This window comes from Propithecus coquereli, unplaced genomic scaffold (genome assembly GCF_000956105.1).
Source record: "Propithecus coquereli isolate 6110/MARCELLA unplaced genomic scaffold, Pcoq_1.0 Scaffold239, whole genome shotgun sequence".
In the NCBI taxonomy this organism is placed as follows: Eukaryota; Metazoa; Chordata; class Mammalia; order Primates; family Indriidae; genus Propithecus; species Propithecus coquereli.
In genome coordinates this window covers 2,249,084-2,270,904 of record NW_012147941.1, presented here as the reverse complement: position 1 = coordinate 2,270,904, position 21,821 = coordinate 2,249,084, and the positions used below count along the sequence as shown (strand labels likewise).

Here is a 21,821-nt window from a genome sequence, read left to right as displayed (position 1 = left end):
TCATTTTGTTCATGCCACATTTAGGAATCTGGAGTCCTTGTTTTACAAATGCAGGGACAGAGGCTCAGAGAGGAGAAGGACTTGCTGGAGTCCACGCAGGGAATGAAACCCAAATCTTCTGGCTTCTAGGAAAGATTCCTTTAAGTCCTAATGAGGTAATGATGTAAAACCTCTTAATATGAGACTAGAGAGAAAGGGAAGGTGAAGAGAAGGAAGAAGAAGGAGGAGAAGGACTAAGAGGATGAGGAGGTGTGGAATCAGGGATTCACTGGCAGGCAGGGCACGGACAGGTGTAGGGCAACCAGAGACCTTGTGGGGAGGGCGGGGGCGTCTGTTGGGGAAAGGGGAGATGGAGGCTGGGGCCTGACTGGGTTATTTTCAGAGCTGCTATCTTTGTCTGCATCTGCTAAATTATTAAACTGAGATCACATCCTGGAGGGTGCCAGGCCAGGTTGCCAGGAAGAGGCTGAAAGGGAGGGGTTAGATCTCTTAGCAGAGGCCTCAGATCTAGGCCAGGATGGAAGTGCACTCCTCAGGCCTGGACCCCTGCCCCACGCCACACTCAGCCACACTCAGCGGCTGGAGGGGATCCTGCTTGGGGCCACAGCCGCACTTGCCATCCCCTCTGCAAGGCTCTCTGCTGGCTGCTGTCTTGGCAGCGGGTGGATACATATGGACCAGACTCTGGAACCTGGTCCCGTCTGGGCTGCCTCTTCTCTTTCAGGGTCTCCGACTCAGACCACAGGTTTTGAGTCAGATAGATATGATCAGCTTGTGAGATTCTGGGCAAATTCTTGCACCTATGTGTGTCCTTGTCCATGCCATAGATATTAGCAGTTCCATTTCTCAGATGAGGACCCTGAAGTACAGAGAGGAAAAGTGACTTTCTCAGGGTTGCATAGCTAGGAAAGGACTGAACTCTGATTCAAACACAAACCTCTCTGATTTCAGGCCCCTTTCCTCTCTCTATTGCCCAGGCTGCTTTTTTTATAGTCTACTAGATTTTCTACAAAAGGTATGTACTTTATAACTTTTATAAAAATCAGAAAAAAAGTTTTTTTCAATGTTTTTGTTTTTTTTTTTTTGAGACAGGATCTCACTCTGTTGCCTGGGCTAGAGTGCCATAGCATCAGCCTAGCTCACAGCAACCTCAAATTCCTGGGCTCAAGGGATCCTGCTGCCTCAGCCTCCCAAGTAGCTGGGACTACGGTCATGAGCCACTGCACTCGGCCTATTTTGATTTTTTAATAGAAGCCATTGTAACAGTGTGAGGTAGTATCTCATTGTGGTTTTGATTTGCATTTCTCTGATGCTCACCACCATGCCTGGCTAATTTTTTCTATTTTTTAGTAGAGATGGGGTCTTGTTCTTGCTGAGGCTGGTCTCGAAGTCCTAAGCTCAAGGGATTCTCTCACCTTGGCCTCCCAGAGTGCTAGGATTGCAGGTGTGAGCCATCACAGTGGCCTAGTTTTTTCAATTTTAAAAAATATAAAAGATCAGAAAACTACAAAAATCTTTATAGTTTAAAAATCATTCCCACATTTTAAAAACAAAAAACAAAACAAAACAAAACAAAAATCATTCCGAACGTTGCGTTTGCTGGGCTGGCTGTGCACTCATAGATGGTTGGCTGTGGCTCTTGCCCACTCTGGGAGTGTAGAGGTTAGGCCAGTTAAGGAAGCCCGCAAGAGAGCCGGCAGATGCCAAACCTCTCTCACCTCTGGTCCTTGTACATGGCATTCTCATCTGGAATCCTCCCTTCCCCCAACCATCTCTACATCGCTCACTTTGATGCATCTTTCAGGTCTCAGGGTAAATATCACCTCTTATAGGAAACACTGCCTGATCCCCTCCCCACCCGGCTGGGCTCAGTGCTCCATGTTCCCACAGTCTCTGTGCTTTCGCCATCCCAGTAGAAACCTCACTGAACTGCCGCCATCACCTGTCTGTGTCCTCCCAGACTCAACAAGGGCAGGGCCCATCTGATCATTGCTGTACCTCCAGCAGCAAGCATGGCAGAGGAGGTGATGAGCAGTTGTTGAATGAGTGAAATAAAGAATGAATGAATGGGGGCCGGGTGCGGTGGCTCATGCCTGTAATCCTAGCATTCTGGGAGGCCGAGGCGGGCGGATTGTTTGAGCTCAGGAGTTCGAAACCAGCCTGAGCAAGAGCGAGACCCCGTCTCTACTAAAAATAGAAAGAAATTAATCAGACAACTAAAAATATATAGAAAAAAATTAGCTGGGCATGGTGGCGCATGCCTGTAGTCCCAGCTACTCGGGAGGCTGAGGCAGGAGGATCGCTTGAGCCCAGGAGTTTGAGGTTGCTGTGAGCTAGGCTGACGCCACGGCACTCTAGCCCAGGCAAGAGAATGAGATTCTGTCTCAAAAAAAAAACAGAATGAATGAATGGGGAAGGGGGCTTCTCCATCCTCAGCAAGCTCTGTCCTTGTGTGATTTTTCAATTCAAACAAATGTTTATTGAGTGCTTTATGGGGCCAGGCACTCTACTTAACTCTGGGGGACTCTAGTGGAACAGGGAACATTGTCGGAAGATAACAGGGAGGTGAGGGGTGACTTTGGGGTAGGTCAGATCTGTGTTTGAATCCTTTCTTGGCCACTTACTTGCTGTGTGATCTCCTCTGGGCTTTGGTTTCTCATCAGGGAGAAAAAGCTGCTTATCTCCCTCTCTTAGAGACAATGTAAGGAAACAGAGAACATCCATTCATTCGATAAATATACGTCGAGCACCTCCTGCCACTCAGAGAAACTACTTGCCCAAGGTCACCCAGATGGGCAGTGTGCGTGGGTTTTGAATGGAGGCCTGACTGGATCTGTGGATCTGGCCGATGGTGGGGCTGGGGGTAAGTCCTGGTCTTCTGCCCCTTGACTTATTCCCATAGGAGCTGGGAGCAGTGATCTGTCTCATGCAGGCAAAATGCCTGCTAATCTCCCCACATGATGGTGGTGATGGTGGTGGTGGTGGTGGTAGGGCGTCTGCACTGAGACCCAAGGTTGCATGACACAAAGGAGACCATTCAAAGAGATGCCACAATTCAGCAAGGGGATCCTCCTTGCCTCCTGAGCCTTCCTCATCCTTGCTGAGTCCCTTTGGCTCCTTGAGTCCTTCTGCCCCTTCCTGATCCTCCCTTCCCCCACTATGAACCTCCAGCACCTTGGTACCCACTAAACCCCTTCCCCCTCACTGAGTCCCATCACACTCACTGATGGCCCTTCCTTCCCTCGCTGAGACCTCTCCTCCAGTCATCCCCCAAGCCCCTCTCCATCCCCTCCCTGAGTCCTCTCCCTTCTTCTTCACTGAGCCTGGCACCCCTCACCCTCCCACCCACCCTCCTCTCTGAGCCCCTTCTGAGCTGCCTCTCTGGAGCCAAGTTGTCCCACCCATGAGTCCCCATCACTCAGTCTCACTCAATCTAGGGCACGTGAAAACACTTAGAGAACATGTGGAGGGAGGAGGATGAGGATCAGTCCTCCTACTCCTTCTCTTCAACATCAAGCGAGTGCAGCTCCACCATCTGCCTCCTCTTCAGGCAGTTGTCACACGGGCCACACCTTTGGCAGGTCCTCTGGAGCCCAGGGTCTGCTGCAGTCTTTCCCAATCGGCTTCACAGCTGGTTTCTGGCTCTCCCGCCCTTGCCTCCGACCCCCAGAGAGACTTCCCATTTCTGATGGCACCTTCAAAGCAGAGCCACAGTGTGAGGGCAGGTGATTGGAAGGGGTATGGCAGGGTCACTTCTGTTGAGGGGAAAGTAGGCAGGCTCAGTCCTATCATTTTGCCATGGGTAGGAGACCCAGGTATCTGAGCCCCCAGAGGGCATGAATGGCTGAGCTGGTGCATTTCTGTCCAGATTCAGACACCAACCGGCAATGTGACGTTGGGCAAGGCACCACTGCACCTTCTGGGTCTCAGTTTCCCCCTCTGAGTAAAAGGTGTGGGAACACCTGCTGGGAGAAGCAAACAGGAGCAGGGGCAGGGAAGAAACTTTGCACACTGCGGGGTCCAGGGGTCCTCCATGGGGCCACTAAGGTTTTCGGGCTCAGCGGCAGCGCTGTGGAGTTTGTCCCGCAAACGAAGGGACTACTTAGCGTGGAATCAGCCCAGCCAGATCCCCATCCCATTGGCTTTGCCCTAGAGACATGGGGACATGGGAGAAAAGGGTCCTGGTGAGTCCTGTGGCCCAGGAGACCAGGCAGAACTGATTTCACCAAGGGCCAGCGGGAGGTACGGGAAGGAGCACTGCGCAAGCAGTCAAGCCTCCTGAGCTCTAGTCCAGGTTTCACAGTCACACAGAGGGGCCTCAGGCAAATCCGTCCCCCGGGGGGAGACTGGATTCCATGATTTCTAAGCATCAGCTACCAGAGATTATCACTCCAAAGGGCCAGATCAGGGAAGATGCGGCCCCCTTTCCACTCAAAACTTGGGGAGAGGCGGATGGGGACCGCATGCCCTAGCGGGACAGAGCCGGGCGAAGGACAGGTACCCGATAGGGTTTGGGGAATGCCCCGAACACGCGCGGCGGGGGAGGCGGGTTCAGGGCATAGCAGTCTCTGATTGGCTGTGCTGTCCGTCGCTCCGCCCCGTGCTCTATAAGATGCGCGGCGGCTGGTGCGGCGCCGGCGTGGGGGTTGGTGCCGCGTCTCTTCTCAGGTGTGCTGCGTCCCACCTCCCCGCGGACCAGCAGCCGCAAACCGCCGGGGGGGCGGGGGATGCCGGGCTGCCGCATCAGCGCCTGCGGCCCCGGGGCCCAGGAAGGGACGGCCGAACCGGGGTCCCCGCCGCCGCCGCCCCGGGAGCCGCAGCCATCCCCTCAGCCCCCGCCCCCAACTCCGACCTTGACCCCGACCCCGACCCGGGCTCAGGCCCCGCCGCTGCCCGAGGCGGCCCGGGTGTCTGCGGGTGCAGCCGAGAGGCAGGAGCTACAGCGCTGGCGCCAGGGCGCTAGCGTGGGCGCAGGGGTCTCCGGGCCCGGTGGGGGCGCGGCGGCGGCGGGGGCCGGGGGCCGCGCGCTGGAGCTGGCCGAAGCGCGGCGGCGGCTGCTGGAGGTGGAGGGCCGCCGGCGCTTGGTGTCGGAGCTGGAGAGCCGAGTGCTGCAGCTGCACCGCGTTTTCCTGGCTGCCGAGCTGCGCCTGGCTCATCGCGCGGAGAGCCTGGGCCGCCTGAGCGGCGGCGTGGCGCAGGCCGAGCTCTATCTGGCGGCGCACGGGTCACGCCTCAAGAAGGGCCAGCGCCGCGGCCGCCGCGGCCGCCCACCGGCGTTGCTGGCCTCAGCGCTCGGCCTCGGTAGCTGCGTGCCCTGGGGCGCCGGGCGCCTGCGGCGAGGCCACGGCCCGGAGCCAGACTCGCCCTTCCGCCGCAGCCCGCCCCGCGGCCCCGCCTCTCCCCAGCGCTGACTTCCACGCCCGGACCCCTGGCCACCCCGGACAGGCTCATCGCCAAGGTGGGGACCACAGATTGCGGATGCCGGCTGGATGGACGGCGTCACCTGCACGGATGGACAGACTGACCTGCAGGAAGAGACAGTCGGGGGGCCAGGGTCCCTGTAAAGGAGGTTGAGGTGCGGTCTTAGCGGCTGGTACATGTGAGGGGCGGGGTCGGGGGTGGTACAGGACCGGAGATCTCCATTCCCTGGGTCTCCTGGAGTCTGCTGGGTCCCTAATAAAGCTGTCTGCCTCCCACAGACCACCTGGGGAGCGAGGTGGTAGCACCAAATCTCCATTATAGAGTTAGACAAATTGAGGGTGCTCAGATTCCACGAGGGGGTTGTTGGCAAACTTTTACCACTTGGAGCCTGCGGTACTGATGCAGCAACCCCATTCTCACCCCCACTTGCTTTGCCTTTCCCCGGTCTCTTGGGGCTCCTGCTTTCTGGCACCACCCAGCTCCGTACCTTTGGGAGGGCAGAAAAATGAGGTCCCAGAACGGCGTGGGGGCTGGCACAGGGCTCTGTGACTGAGTCCTCCTCCTCTAAGTCCCTCTTTCCCATTTGAGAAGACAGAATCCTAGAGAAATTGAGGATTGGTTCCCATCATACTTAGGCCCTTCTGCTAATGGGAGGCAGACCTTTTCTCGTGCCCTCATGCAGCTTCGCTAAGACTGACGCAGATAACCAGGACGGGGTGTTGGGCACCTACCTAGGGCCCCCCCCCAAGCCTGTCTCTAAGATGGCTCTGCCAGGGATGGAACCAGGTGGCACCCTTTAACAGGCCCCAGGAAGGCAGGTATATTATTGGCTTCCAGAAAGGGAGACCTTAAAGGGCCAGACCTGAGGTGAGATCTGTATCTCTTCCTGTACAAATGCCCTTCAGCCCCCCATTCCTCTGTCCCCACTCAGCTGTGAATGACCTGGCTGCTGCATTGCTGCTCAGCGTCTGAGTCAATCTGTGAAGTGGATCTCGTCACCTCCCAGAAGGGCTGTGGTGAGGTTAACGCAGGGCAGAGGTCTGTCTTATTCCCTCATAAGTCATGGAAAGATATTTTATTCTTTTCAATCACACCTAGAAACAGGCACTGCTTTTGCTGATGGAGCCAGAACTAATTTAAAGTTCTCATTTTACAGAGTGGAGAGGGGATTTCTCAAGGTCACATGCCAGCATAAAGGACAGACTCAGGTCCCAGGCCTGTGTGCGCCCTTCCCACAGTGTCCTGGGTGGGAGCTAGGGAGAGCTGGTCTTTAGCCCCTGTTTGCTGTGTGACCTAGAACAATTCTACCCCCTCTCTGGGCCTGTTTCCTCAGTCCTTCATATCAGGGCTTGGGAATGGGATGAGGGGGGAGGATGATAATGTCAGAGTCATGAGAATCTGGTTTAATCCTACAAGTCCTGAGGATCAGGGATACTGCTCTGACAGGCTGAGCCCCAGGGCTCTCACCTGATCCTTGCCCATCAGCCCTTCCTCTCAACTGAACACCAAACTTTTTGGCTGGTTTCTCAGCTAAGAGCCAGGCCTTCCTAAACCCATTCTTAGCTGGGGAAGGGAGTAGGAGGAAGTCTATGGGCCTCTGGGAAAGCTTGGGGACCAGGGGAGCCATGTGTGTGTATGTATGGGGGGCCGGCATCCTCTGGCCTCCCCAGACAGGACAGACCTTCCAAAACCACTTAGGTCATTTGGGGTCTAGAGGCCCAGAGAGGATAGGGACTTCCTAGAGGTGACACAGAGAGGAGCTCAGACCACAGTGCTGGGCTGCAGCCAGGACTGTTTTCTGGGTTGCACGGGAGGGGGCACCTTGTCCAGAGAAGCTTTTAGCTAATGGTGTAAAGTGCTCTACACCGTCACAGTTTTGCATTTCTCCGGGATTTATTGGTAATCAGCTTTGTCCTGATTTGGGGGTGAGGTGGGCGGGTGGAGAATTAGAGATGACACTGGCTGGAGAAACGGTGTACGTGTGGGGGCAGATGGAGATTGGTCCTGGTGGCAGTTGTGTCCCCTTCCTCCACTTCCGGATGGCCCACTGCTCCTCACCAAGGGCCTTGGCTGGTGCACACAGCACTCACAGACTTGAATCCCAGCTCCTGGTCAGTGCTCTGTCCACCACCCCTCAGCTACCTAACGAAAGTTGCCTTCTCACACCTGTCTGGCTCACCCAGATCCCCCTCTAGAAGCTCCCCAGCCTGGCTCCATTTTCTCCTCATTCAACAAACATTGATAGTGACTCAGTCCAGGAGCTCAGGAAGCAGAGCTGCATCAAAGGGCCTCTCTGCTTTTAAGGGCTTATGTCTCCCAGCCCTCCTCCAGGCAGCCTTCCCTGACTGTCACCATCCTAGGGGACCCCCTAGGACTGGGTAGTTTGTGGTGTTGGAGGGCTATTTTTAGGCCTGCACTAAGAACTCTAGCCCCTGGGCAGGGGACTGTCACTGCCCCTTTCCTCCTATGACTTCTGAAACATTTCTTGATGGCCTCCAGTGCTGGAGACTGGACTGAGTACAGGGATCTTGGGGACCTGTGCACTGAGAATATTGATGGCCACCAGTGAATCTGGGATCTCAACAAAGGCAAATGAGAGGAACAGGAGCCTTTCTTTAGAGTGGCACCTGGTTCAGGGAGGCCAGTTCAGGAACTAGTCTGGAACCCGCCCCTCACCCAGACAACCATATGTGGGCAGCGTCACCAGAGGGCAGTGTGGGGCTGCTTCTTGAGACATGGGGGCGTGGCCTGGAGCAGGTTCGGTCCCCATTGTCCCCGCCTGCAATCATCCCCCTTCCCAGTAGTCCTGGGGCTTCTTGGGCCTTGAGCTGTAGGGATCTGGAAGTAGTGGTAGGTCAGCATGACCCAAGGACGGGGGGTGGCTCCAACAATGGCTTCCTAGTTAGGGCTGGGTTGCAGGCCTGAGCTGCACCCATTACTGGCTCTCTAGGGACTGGGGTCCACTTGGAAAGGGGAGCAAAGGAGGCCCCTTTGGCTGGGCCAAGCCCTGGACCCCAGAGAGAAGGTCCATCAGGTAAGACTTCCTGGAAAGAGAGGTTGCCCTTGTTGCCGGTCACTGTCAGTAAAAGACTAGAGTCATTTCTCTATTCACAGATTTGTTACACCTAATTGATCAGAACACCAGGTCTGCTGCTAGTGGAGACCAAGGTTGCCTCCTAGAGATTAGGTTGAAGTGACAGGACATGACCAAGGTGCTCCAAGCCTGCAGTGGGAAGTGTCTGGGAGGATCCCCTTCCCTGACCCTTTCAGCTGAGTTCCTCTAGACCGACTCAGGTGCCCAGCCTTCTCAGAGCTGAAGGAGAGGCTCCCTGCCTTATGGCCAGCAGGGAGAGAGGATTTGGGAAAGCCTGGAGATCCCCAACCTGTTTCTTTCCACATTAGTCCTTGACCGCACCCTGGCCGGGAGTTATGGGGGAGGGGAACCCTTAGTTCTGGCATAATATATTAATTAACCACCTCCTCTATGCCGGGCGCTGTGCTAAGCACTTTACGCCCATTATCTGGCTCAGTCCTCCCAACCACTCTGCAAAGTAAGGGTTATTATCCCCATTTCCACACATGAGGAAACAGGGAAGGCAGGTGACTTGCCCAAAGACAGAGAACCTATAAGTGGGAGATCCCTCAAGCATCAGGCTATGCAGTGATTCGTTCATCAGACTAATGAGGGCTCCATGTGGGGAGATTTCTGGGCCCCTACCCTTCAAGGCTGTGCGTAGTGATCTCTAGTTGGTTCTGGGGAGGGATGTGATGGGATGCCATTGGGGTGGCAGGAGGTGCCCCCACCTCCCAGAGTCTGGGCACACCCCAGCCTGGTTGTCTGGGCCCTGAGGGGTGAGTCAGTCTGAGTCAGCACACTTGGCCTCTGGTGAGGGTGGGCCAAAGATGCTCAGGGCTCAGGCCTCCCAAGGGCTTGTCTTGGAAGGCTGTCTCCTCTCCCTGCACATCTGGACTGGAAAGTTTGGTGCCAAGGAGAGCAAAGAGCCTGAGGTGGCAGAGGAGGAGGGTGACACACTCCTCCATGGTGGGAGCAGAAAGGGTCCCAGTTGGAACATCACAAGGCCTGGGATTCAGTCCTAGCTTGGAACCTCTCAGCTGAGGGAACTTGCTCAATGGCCTCTTTTCTGAGCTAGCTTCTTCTGTTTGTGTTTTTGTTTTGTATTTTTTAGAAGAGCTAGGGAGGAGATAACCTCTGCGAATTAAATGAGTAGTCACACTAAGTGCCTGGTGCATAGTGGAGATCTGTAAATGATAGAGCCAATCCGCCTGGGCTAGGAGAGGCTGCCAGGACACCCCCGGGCGGCGTGGGCCTTTGCTCCTCTAGAGCATCTCCATATCTGGAGTCCCTGGAGAGGGCCCTGGGGAACTCCATAAGGGGAGAGGTGGAGGAGGGGCAGGCTTTTCATCCCAGGAACATTCCATTCCAGCTGCTCAGACCAGTGGGGATCCCAGCCAAGGACAAAGGCCCAAGGGAACCTCTGCCTCCAGAGCCAGTGGAGCCCCATTCGTAACACTGCCTCTTGCACCTTCTCTCCACAATGGCCCATCTGGAGGCAGAGGTTGAAGCGTTTGGGTGGGGCAGGGTGGCTATGGGAAAGAGGTAATTAAAGCTCTTGGAATTATCCTTTCCAGCTCCTCTCAGCTCCTGAGAGCCTCGACTCTGGCTCTGGACGCCTGGATTCTGCTTCTTCCCTGGGCACCTCCTTCAGGAAGACCTTGAGAATTGACCCTACACAACCTCAGTGCCCTCCTTACGGGATCCCTTCACTTCGCCATGGCAAGGGGCTGGGTCCTGGGTAACGTGTCCGCACTATGAATTTCTTTATATGCGCCACATTTGACTTCGGCTGTGCAATTGGAGATGTTACTACAGGTCCCTGAGATGCAGTCGGATTGCTTAAGAGTGCAGTGAGCATTGCCAATGTGAAATGAAAAGGATTCCTTTTAAAGCTATCGTCATCATTCTTAAGTCACGGCACAGCTGGGGTCCCCGTTTAGGTAGATGTTATTGCTTTGAAGTTTATAGGAGGCCTGTTTGAAGACAAATGGTGGTCTAAGAAGTCCCTCAGTTGCCTTCATCCACTGTCCTTGTTCTCCCTACATGGACCGTGGCTGTGGCCCCTCACACAATCAGCTGGCTCCTGGTGGGGGACACACCTCTTTCCCAGGAAGAGGTGGTGGCAACATAAAACTTCTAAGCAAAGTTTTAAATGAAAAACGGAAACATTTATTCAAATATCCTGATAATAGAGGGAAGAGGGGCACATTTACCCACAACCCAGAACTTGTAGAATTCTGCAAAGTGAATGTATGTTGAATCAGTCCCTTGATTTCTACATTCAGGAAGAATAAATTGCAATAATGTGAGGCATATGCGGTTCTGAGGTTGACTTTGCAAGTGTCCTTGCTGCCTTTCCTTTGTGTGTGTCACAGCTCTTTAAGTTGACAGTTCCTCGGTGGCTTCTGGTTAGTTTCGTTTGGCAATCTGGACCTGTTGACTGGTTGCAGAGTGATTTCTCCCTTGGCCTGGCTCACAGCTGATCCCCCCCACAGGAAGTCTTCTCCATCAAAGAATGAGATAAGGAAGTTCAGGGATGTGAGACTGTGTGACACTGAGGGAGGCTGTGCACATTGGTGACAACATGGCAGCATGGTGGCCAATGGGGATTGTGACTGTGCTGGTGACTGTACAGACCTGTTTGTCAGTCAGGGTCCCAGCAGGACACCTGGCACAGTCAAACTGGGAAGAGTTTTAAAAAGGGACTATCCAGCCTGAGCAAGCGTGAGACCCGTCTCTACTAAAAATAGAAAATTAGCTGGGCAATTAAAAGTAGAAAAAATTAGCCAGGCATGGTGGTACTCGCCTGTAGTCCCAGCTACTCGGGAGGCTGAGCCCAGGAGTCTGAGGTTGCTGTGAGCTAGGCTGACAGCATGGCACTCTAGCCTGGGCAACAGAGTGAGACTCTGACTCCAAAAAAATAAAACAAAAATAAAAAGGGACTATTTCCAAAGGTGTGGGCTGAGATGGTGCAGCCTTCTGGGGCTGGCAACAGTGGGAAGCCTTTACAACTGCTGGGCCTGAAGGGGTGGGGTGAGGCAGCTTGTGGAGAGGGCCCTGACAGGGACAGTGGCCTTTGGGTGAGGGATGTGGCCAACCATGACAGCCTGGTGGGGAGGGAGCAAGAAGAATAAACACCTCCTCCTCCCCCCTTCAGTCTCCTGCTGGGGCCTCTCATTGACAAACCCAACAAGGAAGCCAGGGAACAAGGGAGCCATTGATGCAGAGTCCCTAGATGTCCCCAGCGCCCAGAGCAGGGAGAAGGGGGGAGAGTGGATCTGGAGGGGCCAGCATATCATGTAACTGCTGGAGGTGTGTCTTTTTCCCCAGAGTCCACAGCAATGCTGCTTCCCCCTGAGGAGCTGCCTCCACCCACTGCGCCAGAAGACACGGGTGGATTGTGGCTTGGAGAGCACATGGGATTGGAAGGTGAGGACAGGTTTTCCTCCTAGCCTTCCCCTTGCTGGTTCTCATTCCCAGTTTCTGATTCCTGCCTGTCCTGGTGACTTAGATGGCTACAGGAATTGTCCATGAGCGGAACAATGTCAGCCACTGAGTCAGTGTTTTTCTTACACCCGGAAATACTGCACCACTCCCAGACACACTCAGAGGAATGCTTTTGCTACCTTGGGCCCCAGTCACCACACGCCATGGCTAGTGTCACATGTCCATCAAGAAAATGTATGTCTTGGCACACTGCTTCACTCTGCCATAGTCATATATAAAATGACAAATGTCACAGTAATGTCAAATATGCCGTTGTCACATGTATGTACAGAAGTACTGTCACGATCATCCTGTGAAATCACAGTGTAGGGGCAGGATGGTGCAGGGGCTAACAGCAATGGCTTTGGGATCAGACAAACCTCTTTGACCTCTCTGGTTTGTTTCCACGTCTGTAAGACGGAAATAACACTTCTCTCGTGTGGCATTTTTGCAAGGATGAAATGAGAGATCATGGCTGGGTGTGGTGTCTCACACGTGTAATCCTAGCACTCTGGGAGGCCCAGGCTGGAGGATCACTTGAGGTCAGGAGTTCGAGACCAGCCTGAGCAAGAGCGAGACCCCATCTCTACTAAAAATAGAAAAAATCAGCTGGGCCTGGTGGTGTGCACCTGTAGTCCCAGCTACTCGGGAGGCTGAGGCAGGAGGATTGCCTGAGCCCAGGAGTTTGAGGTTGCTGTGGGCTAGGCTGATGCCATGGCACTCTAGCCGGGGCAACAGAGCAAGATTCTGTCTCAAAAAAAAATAAGATCATGATCACGAAGACCTTGACATAGTGGCTGATCTGGAGTTAAGTATGCCAGGAATGGGGGCTGGTACTGTGAACTCCAGTCTCACATACCCCTAATTCCTCATGCCCGCGTGTGTGTGCGTACCAGCACCAGTGAGCACACACACCCGCATGAGGCCAGCCAGATACGTGTACATTCACAGGCAAGTTGGCTGGGCCTGGAAGGCTCTTTCCCTAGATGTCTTCATGGCTCACTTCCCTTCACCTTTCAATGAGGTGCACCCTGATTTCTCTTTCAACATGCAAAGCCCAGCACTTCCAATCGCTTACCCTGCTATATAGATTTTTACATATCACTGACCTTCTAAGACCATGTAATTTGGTTTCTTTTGTGTCTACCCCATTAGAATGTAATTTTCACAAGGATAGGGATCTCGGACTCTTGTTTGCTGATGTATTCCCAACCCCAGAATGGCATCTGGCACACGGTGGGCTAAATGCAGTGTATGCGCACATGTCCCACATGGCTTTCTGGCTTTTTCACCCCTAAAACAAGCACATCCAGGGGAAACCACTCTCTAGCCCAACAGCCATGCCTGCTGTGTTTACACTGCGAGTACGCCCTCACGCCAAGGCTCGAATGGCCAGCTCAAGTGGTGGGACAGACTTAGTCCTTCCCAGGACCTAGCTGGGTGGGCACAGCTGGGATTGGGGTGGGAGGCTGTTTTCAGTCACCAAACAAAGGAAGCCTTTCCGCCAGCCCTTCTAGCCATTTTGAGCCCAGCAAGAGAAGATGTTAGGGCACCCAGCAGGGACCCACAGAGCAGGTGAGGTGACTGGATTCACCCTGGTGACCTGGGGCCTCTTCTGTGGCCTTGTTTTTTCCACTCTGGCTGGAACCATCAAAGTCACCACTTCAGAGGACCCTAATGAGGCTGAGTCTGTTAAGGGCTTTGCAATCCCTGGATCAAAGAGGCTGAGTAAACAGTGGGCAGCGTCCAGGCCATGACTGACCAGTGCCCTGAGGGAACGGCTCCCTAGGAGCTTGTGGCTGACACTCCCAGATAGCCTGGCATGGCCCCAACTGGGTTTGAAGAGACCCTGTCCCTCCAAGGGATCTGCTTAGAGCAAATCAGGGCATACCTGTCACTTGGGGGTGAGGGAGGGAGCTGGAGGATTGAGGGAGCCTCTCCAGGTAGAGAGACCGTACCTGGACTCAGGCTCTGGGGGACCCTAGAAGTCCCCCAGTCACAGCAGCCATTACTAGAGGGGCCTCCGGTCCAGATTCAGCCAGCTTGTTCTTCAGCTTCCCCCTGGGCAGAGATGGGGTGAGCAGAGCTGTGGTCAAGCAGCCCTGAGCACTGGCGTGTAAGGCCGGTCCAGAGCTATTAGGATTCCAGGTAGAAGACACTGAAATATTTACTCTTTAACAAGAGTCCTAGGCCTGCTGAGGCAACGTACAGGTACAAGTCACGCGTGTAGACACGAACTCCCAGTATACAGTTGTCAGGCTGGGGCTGGTGGGGAGGGAAGGAGGACCAGCTCCCCAGCCACAGCTCAGGCTTCAAACCCCCCCCCCCCACAAATGTCCCCTCCTACAACACAAGCCACGCTCGGACTGGGGGAGGCAGCTACAGCCCCCACAGCCATGGAAGGTCCTTCTCCTGGGAGAAAGCATGGAGCCAGGCTCAGTGTAGACAATCTTTATTGGCAGGTGTTAAGAGTGCAAAACAGCAACAAATCCAGAGGGATAGAGAAGGAGGTGGGGGGTGGCTCCCTTCCCCCATCTGACAGCTTGTAACCAAGCCAGTAGGGTGGGCGCACTTGACTTTACTGTGGCAAATTTGGGCCCAGCACCCTCCAAAGAACAAACTCCAGGCAGGAGGGTTCCTCACAACACAAGGGAAGGGAGCAACACACTGGAAGGGGCCTGGGCTGTGGCCCACCTGGCTGTGGCCCACCTGGGCTGCTGGGCTCCTGTACATGGCACACCTCATTTCACAGCTTGGGTGTGGGTTTCAGGAGACCGGGCTAAACCCACCCCTCTCCAAACCCAGGTATCTGCCTCATGCCTCCATTCTCCTCCTCGCAGTGATGAGCCAGGTTGGACCACCAGGCCCTGTTAGTGGCCCAGCCTGACCCAAAGTGAGTAGTCCCCATAACATACCATATTTTAGCCAATGTGTGGGCTGCAGGCCCTTGGAGGCTGATGGGATCACTGTGCACTGGCTCTAGTCAAAAACACCATGAATTCAACCCTAGGTGTTGGGCACCGAGGCTGCCACCCCGAATCGTTTTGTCTCCTGAGGGCAATTGACTCTCAAGACAAACAGCCTCTGCACCCACAATCATGGTGGTCCCAAAGTGCAGTACTGCCACCAAGGGGTCCTCCTGCCAAGAACCCCAGCTTGCCCTTAAGGCCACAGGGGCCTCATTCGGGGAAGTCTGGTCTGTTCCATTGAAGGCCCAACTCTGCAGCAGTGCTGGGCCACCTGGCACAGGCTGCCTGTCTCTGGTCATGTCCTCCACACACTCCTGGAGGCCCCACCCCACCCTGTTAGGCCCAGGCCCTTCCCTTCTGGCCAGGGTCCAAGTCAGTTACAAGGCAGCCAGGTGGGATAGGAGTGGGCCCGAGCCAGCAGAGGCTGCACAGGGGTCACGTAGTAATTGACAGTGGCTGGCACAACCCCGTCGGGGCCTGGAAGGTGCCAGGCGAGGGCAGCAGTGGCAGCCGGGCCCTGCTCAGCCAGCGCCTGGAGCGCCAGCATGGCAATGAGGTCCAGGGTCTGGCGGCGCTCGTGGTTCATGAGGCACACGGTGCTCTCGTTGACCACCCGGTGCAGCGTCACCAGGCAGGCGTAACGGCGGGCCGCGTCGGCCCCACCAAAGTGGGCCTCCAGGTAGCGCTCCAGGGTGCGCTGCTGCTCTGCCAGGTCTGGGAAGTCGATGAAGAAGCGGGAGCACATGTAGCGCTGCAGGGCCCGCACGTCGGTGCTGGGCCGCGGCCGGAAGCCCCGCACCAGGAGGTGGCAGTACTTGAGGAGGCCGCCACCACGGATCTCCTCGGGGCTGCGCGTAGCAATGACACGGTGCCGCAGGTGCTCCAGGGCCTCAGCAAAGTCCCCGTACAGGCTTTCGCCTGTCACTGTTGGGTGGAAGGCCTCGGACATGGGTGTGGATGAGCACTGGCCAAAGAGCAGCAGCGAGTCCAGGATGATCTGGAAGGAGTCTACGCTGAACTCGAACTGGCGTCTCACGGAGTCCACAAACTTGAGCTCTACGTTCTTGCCGCTGTTGTTGGACAGTGAAATGAGGCTCCAGCGGTCCGTGTCTGTGCACACTTTTACCAGCTTCTGCACATATGCCTCCTTGAGTGTCAATGGTGTGATCTTGGCCCTGCTCACACCGGCAGGCAGGAAGTCTAACAGGCAGGCCAGCACCACTGCCTTGGTCAGCTGGAAGGACGCCTCACTGCGCAGGTCCACCTGGAACACCACGTCCAGGTCCTTGTAGCCCAGGCCACTCTCAGGGTGCAGCACGTGGCTGGCAGCAGAGCCATGCAGCCGCACACTGTGCACTCGTAGTCCCTGTTCCTCCAGGCTGCTGCGGACCACCTGCAGAGAGGAGGGCAGGAGGGAGAGGTGTCAGGAGCCTGCGCCCCGGTGGTCCACTAAAGACTTGTAATTGTCACAGTAACATCAACTGCCGTTGGCCACTAACCAGCTGTTGTGCCTTTGGAAAGTCATTTAACTCTCTAAGCCTTGATTTCCTAATCTGGAGAATGGCCCAATTGGAGCAATGACTCAGAACAGCAATAACCATAGCAAACCCATGTACCGAATTTACTAAGCACCAAGTCCTAATCTGAGCATCAGCACATTAAGATAGAAACTCACTTAATGCTCACAGTAATCCTATTATTCCCACTTTACAGACGGAAGTCCAGAGAGGCCAAGGAACGAGTCCAGAGGCACACAGCTGGTAGATGCAGAGTTAGGAATTAAACTCAGAGTCCAGGTCTTAACTATTAATACTATGCTATTCTACCTCTCTAAAACTGCAAGTAGAAGAGTTTTGTGCCAGGCACTGTGCTAACTGCTCAAATGTTTTTTTTTTTAATATTTTAAAAATTTTCTTAAATTATATATTCATTGCCCAGCTAATTTTTTCTATTTTTAGTAGAGATGGGATCTTGCTCTGGCTCAGGCTGGTCTCGAACTCCTGGACTCAAGCAATCCTCTTGCCTCGGCCTCCCAGAGTGCTCGGATTACAGGTGGGAGCCACCACGCCCAGCCTAACTGCTCAAATGTGTTGGACATATTGTTAGCAGTTCACATTCGTTACCACAGTAACCCTCACAATAATCCTATGTTTGAGTATTATTATTCCAATTTATAAATGGGTGACCTGAGGCACAGAGGTTGAGAAACACGTCCAAGGTCATAGAGCAGCCAGCTTGAGACTAGAACCAGGTTAGTTGGATTCTCAAGTCTACGTGTGTTCTTTTGACTACGATGCACTCATCCTAATTCATCCTTATGAGGATCCAGTGAGGCCAATATACTCATTTTGCAGATGAGGAAATAACTAAGGCTCAGAGGAGAAGCCATTCAGATGAGGCAGGGCTAGCAGTTAAAGCCAGCCCCCCTTGCACTGTTGGGAGAGAGGATGGGTCGAGATCTCAGGAAGGGGCCCACACCAAGTGGGAAGAGATGAAGGACCCTGTCAGAGGGCTGCCCCCAGGTCTGATGGCACAGAAACATGACAGGTAAACCTACAAATCTTCTTGAACCTGTTCCTTTAGCTAGAGGCATCTCCCTGGGCTGAGGCACCAGGTCAGGAGAAGAGTGAAGTTGAGGGTCAGACATTCAGCTTTCTCAGCAACCCGAAGTTGTCCCAGAAGTGAGCAGGCAGCATTCCTGCCCTGAGCGCTTCTGCAACCCCACCTTGCTGCCAAGTCAGCACCCAGCTCCAGGCCGGCTGTCCTTGCCTCCCAGGGAATTACTGCAAAGAATGCACTAAGTGCTGAGGAGGCAAGCGTGGTGGGGCAATCTGAGGCGGGCGGCGCCCTCTAGGAAGACTTCCTGGAGGAGGACCTGTACCAAGGGTCGATATTGTCATGGCAACGGGGGTAAGCAACGGGCCATCAGGAACATGGAGGGGACAGGAGCGGGGAATAGGGGAGGTTAGGCACCTAGTGATTGCCAGGCACTAGACCTTCTACCAGAATCTATGGGGGAAAGATCTTATGATCTCCATGCTACAGATGGGGAAACCGAGGCTCACAGGATGAAGCCACCTGTCCAAGATCATGCAGAGGTGCCTTCAAACTCAGGTATGGCTGACCCCAAAGCCTACCCTCTTTCTACCAAATCATAGCTCTAGGGTTCAGAAGGAGCAGAGGCTAGAGACTAGTTTTCTAATCCTCCTTCCCTTTCAACATGTCAAAGTGAGGGCAACCCTCAAGTCACTGAAGCCCAGAGCTGGAGTAGTTGGGGAGCAGGAGGGTGAGGGTCAGGGGGTGCCTTGGCCAGACAGATAGGGCTAGTTGCTATCTGTCCAGCCTGTGGCACTTCAAACCCCCACGTGTCAGCTGGCAGCAGTGCCTACATGGGCCAAAGACCTTGGTCCAAGGACCCTGCCAGACCTGTAGAAGAGACCAGCCCCGCTCCCCAAGTCCCATTAGAGCTGACTGAGCCTTACTCAGTGCCAGCTCCTGCTCCCAGGCTGGTGCCCACCCCAGGGCATGGCATCTAGCCTGGTGAGTAGGTAGCAGTACCCTCGTTAAATCCCCTGCGTCAGGGCCATGGGGCCAGCTGTGTCAGCCAGCCAGCGGCTGTTGTCTCTTTCCCAGGTGTGACTACAGCCAGTTTGGCAAGCAGTCCCCAGATACTGCCACACCCAAGGACTCAGGGCAGCTTGGAGGCTCCTGAATCAGACTTTCCAGCCATGGAGGGGCAGTGAGTGCACCGCTCTGCTCCAGGCGGCTGCTGAGACCTGCAGGGAGACCAATAGGCATGGTCAGGCAGCAGATTTACACAACTCACAGCCAGTGCCACCTAATGCGGGCCCTCTGGCTACAGCTGCAGAGATCAGATTGTCTAGTTCAATCCTCTGGGCCCACAGAGGGCAAAGGACTTGTCCAAGGTCACACAGCCAATAAGTGGCTGAGCTTAATTAGAACCATGCCTCTGAGAGCTGCAGGCAGAGGGGCCCTCCTACGGGAGGGTGGGTCCCTGTAGCCCAGGTACAAGCAAGAACATCTCCAGCTGCTCAGATTGCAGCTATAGGCAAAGCCTTGTGGGGGTGGAGAGGGAGAAAGGTTTCAATTCTTGAGCCATAGGACAACTCAGCACTGTTGAAAAGTCCAAAGGCAACAACCAGCACCACCCTGCCCCTCCTCCTCGTCTCCCACCACGACACCCACTCCAACAGATTTTGAAGCTGCCAGCTCCAGTTTCCTCTGACTTTCTTCCCTGTGGAGGCAGCTGTACAAGCCAGGTGAAGGCACCTGTTCCCTTTGGACTCTGGAACCAGAAAGGGTGTTGGAAAGCAGCCCAATCTGTCCCAGTTGAACAGATGGGGACATTTATCCCAGCAAAGGGAACTGACAACAGTCCAGGCTGTGAATCCAGATGTCCAACTTCTCACTCCAGCTCTGAAGTCTCCGCCACTCTTCCCCACCATAGCCAACAGCTCCTTGTACTGTGATCTCTCTGACCATGGTCTAGAAGGACAGGGTACTACCATCACATTGTAAAGTCAGCTCTTATTGACCTGTAGTCATCCCCACCTGGCTGGGAGCACCTGAAGGCAAGGAGGGGTCCTAGTCACATCTGTGCCCCTAGTGTACTGACAAGGCTTAGCACAGAGCAGGTACCCGTAAAGGCAGTTTGGACCATACTGACAGGGGCATGGACTGCCCCTCCAGGACACCCCTTGTCCCTGCAGAGGGGAGCTGCCACACTGAGCTTCACCTTCCCCTCCCCTCCATGCTTGGGGCCGCCATCCTGGAGGTGCAGCAGCTGGGGCCCCAGGGTTGACCTGACTGTCCTGGGGAGAAAAGACTAGTTTCCTAATCACCCAGATGACAGTGAGCAGAGCGGCCAAGGAATGCCTCAGTGAGCACCACTGAGCTGCAGTGAGTCAGCCCAGGAGAATCTGCCTGCCCCCACCCCCCTCCCATTCCTTGTTCCTTGGGAGGGAGGGAGAGGTAATCCCCCAGCAGGCACCCCTCCGCCTCTGCTGGAAGCTAAGGTAGGAGGCAGGGGAAAGGCCTTCTTCACCTAGTTTGTATTGGCTGCTTCCCCAGAAAGAAAGTCCATCCGCTGGCAGGGAGTCACAGGAACTGCCCCTGGATTTACTGGTTTCTTTTATCAGGGGACGCCCCTATAACTTAGAAGCTAGGGAGGGAATAGAAAAATCTTGAACCTGCAGTAGTAACTTGTTCCTGGGAAGACCCAGGATTCCCTGGGTTTGGTTTTCACCTTATTAGGTAATCTTAGGTAGCTCACTATCCCTCTTAAGGCCTCAGCTTCTTCAGCTATAAAATGGGTACAATAATTACCATATTCTAGTATTTCAGAAAATGACAGCACCTGGGCTATACAGATGAAAGAGCACTTTGGGGATCGTTGAGGGTCAGGTAAAGGGGGGAGTTGGAGTCTGAAAGGAGGAAGGGGTTTCCAGAATTCTCTTCTGTTTGTCAGGAGAGAGGATGTGGAGCTTGTGGCCTGAGACCTGGGTTGGCCTTCAGTCTTGGGGAGGGAGTACTTGCCAGGATTTCTGGGCTTTTCCTCAGAGGTGCTGTGGGTAGGTGTAGAGGGGAGGTTCTTGAGCCAAGGGCTGTGGGAGCTACAAGGACAGAGTTTGCCCCTAGATTGTAGAGAAAGGGAAGGCGGGGTGAGGTCGAGGGATGCCAACTTGGGGAAGAGTCCAAAAAGCTATTTTGGACCCAAGCATGCACACCTATCTATCCAGGGCTGTCTGGCATTTTTTGTCCTGGCAGGCAGGGTTGTTCTTCCCCTGAGGCTTTCTCCATTCTCCTCCTCTCTCCCAGCCAGGGCCTGGGTGAGTGGTCCGCGGGGAATCAGGGTTTCACAAGAAAGGGGACAGAAAAACCAAATGGGGTAGAATTATTAGATGCAGGGGAAAGAGTTCTGGTCTACCATTAACGCGTTGTGCAATTGTTACAGCTCCTCACGCGGTTCCTCAATTTCCCTAGCTGTCCAGAGAATCAGATTCCAAGTGCCTTCCAGCCGCTAGAGCCTCAGGATAGATCCCCCACACCCCTGCCCAGCGCCCTCTCACCTGCACGATCTGCCGGGGCTGCACGCTCAGCGTGGGGAAGTTGCCGCGCCCGTGAATGGGAATCGGCTCGCTCAGGAGCGCGTCCAGTCGCTTCACCTGTGGCCAGCCCAGCCCGCTCAGGTGCCGTCCGAGGAAGGCCGACGAGACCTCCGGGTCGGGGCCGCCGCCTGCCGGGGCCGCCGTGGCCACCGCCGAGGCCGCAGCCGCCTCCGCCTGCGCAGCCCCCTGATCCTGGCGCTCAGCTCCGCTCTCCGACGGCATCATTCGCCCGGCCTGGGGGCCCGGACGACAGAAACCGGGGGGTGGTTAAGGGGAGGAGGGCAGGGAGAGCGGCTGCGCAGGGGCCAAGGCGGGAGCTGCGGAGGCAGGGACCCGGCGGCCGCGACGGTGAGGCAAACCCAGTGTAAACCTCGGACGGCGACAACTAACCGATCCTAGAGCCCGTAGCCTGGGGCTCTGCTGACTTATAGGCCGCGGGCGACATGCCCATTGGTCCAGGCAGCTGTCACTCAGCGGGAGCCGCCCCGCCTCTCGACGCCCCTGCCATTGGTCAGCAGAGTTTCGCACTTGAGTCTCTGCTCTCTAGGAAGATTCCGATTGGCTGGAAAGCACACCCCTGCCCTGCCCTCCTTCTCAGGTTGAATTCCCTCCTTTGGTCCTTAAAGAACTTCTGTGCACTGTGATTGGCCCGAGTGAGCCTAGACTTAAAGGGACAGCGCCCTCCAGGGGCAGGAGGGAGGGAAGTGATCTGTGGAATTTGGCGGAGTCAGAGCGCTGAGA

At 55.0% G+C, this 21,821-nt stretch overlaps 2 protein-coding genes across 2 annotated transcripts; one reads left to right on the top strand and one right to left on the bottom strand.

Annotated features, from left to right (window-relative positions):
• The first annotated feature begins 4,727 nt into the window (after positions 1 to 4,727).
• Positions 4,728 to 10,347, top strand: TRNP1 (TMF1-regulated nuclear protein 1). Its single transcript, XM_012645940.1, has 2 exons — positions 4,728 to 5,575; positions 10,072 to 10,347. The coding sequence occupies exon 1, from the start codon at positions 4,728 to 4,730 to the stop codon at positions 5,409 to 5,411; it is 684 nt and encodes a 227-aa protein (XP_012501394.1). The 3' UTR covers positions 5,412 to 5,575; positions 10,072 to 10,347.
• A 4,072-nt stretch (positions 10,348 to 14,419) lies between these two features.
• On the bottom strand, positions 14,420 to 21,476 carry FAM46B (family with sequence similarity 46, member B). The gene is made up of 2 exons (XM_012645937.1): positions 21,042 to 21,476; positions 14,420 to 16,345 (listed from the first exon to the last, which is right to left on the bottom strand). The coding sequence occupies exons 1-2, from the start codon at positions 21,303 to 21,305 to the stop codon at positions 15,326 to 15,328; spliced, it is 1,284 nt and encodes a 427-aa protein (XP_012501391.1). The 5' UTR covers positions 21,306 to 21,476; the 3' UTR covers positions 14,420 to 15,325.
• Positions 21,477 to 21,821: the final 345 nt, after the last annotated feature.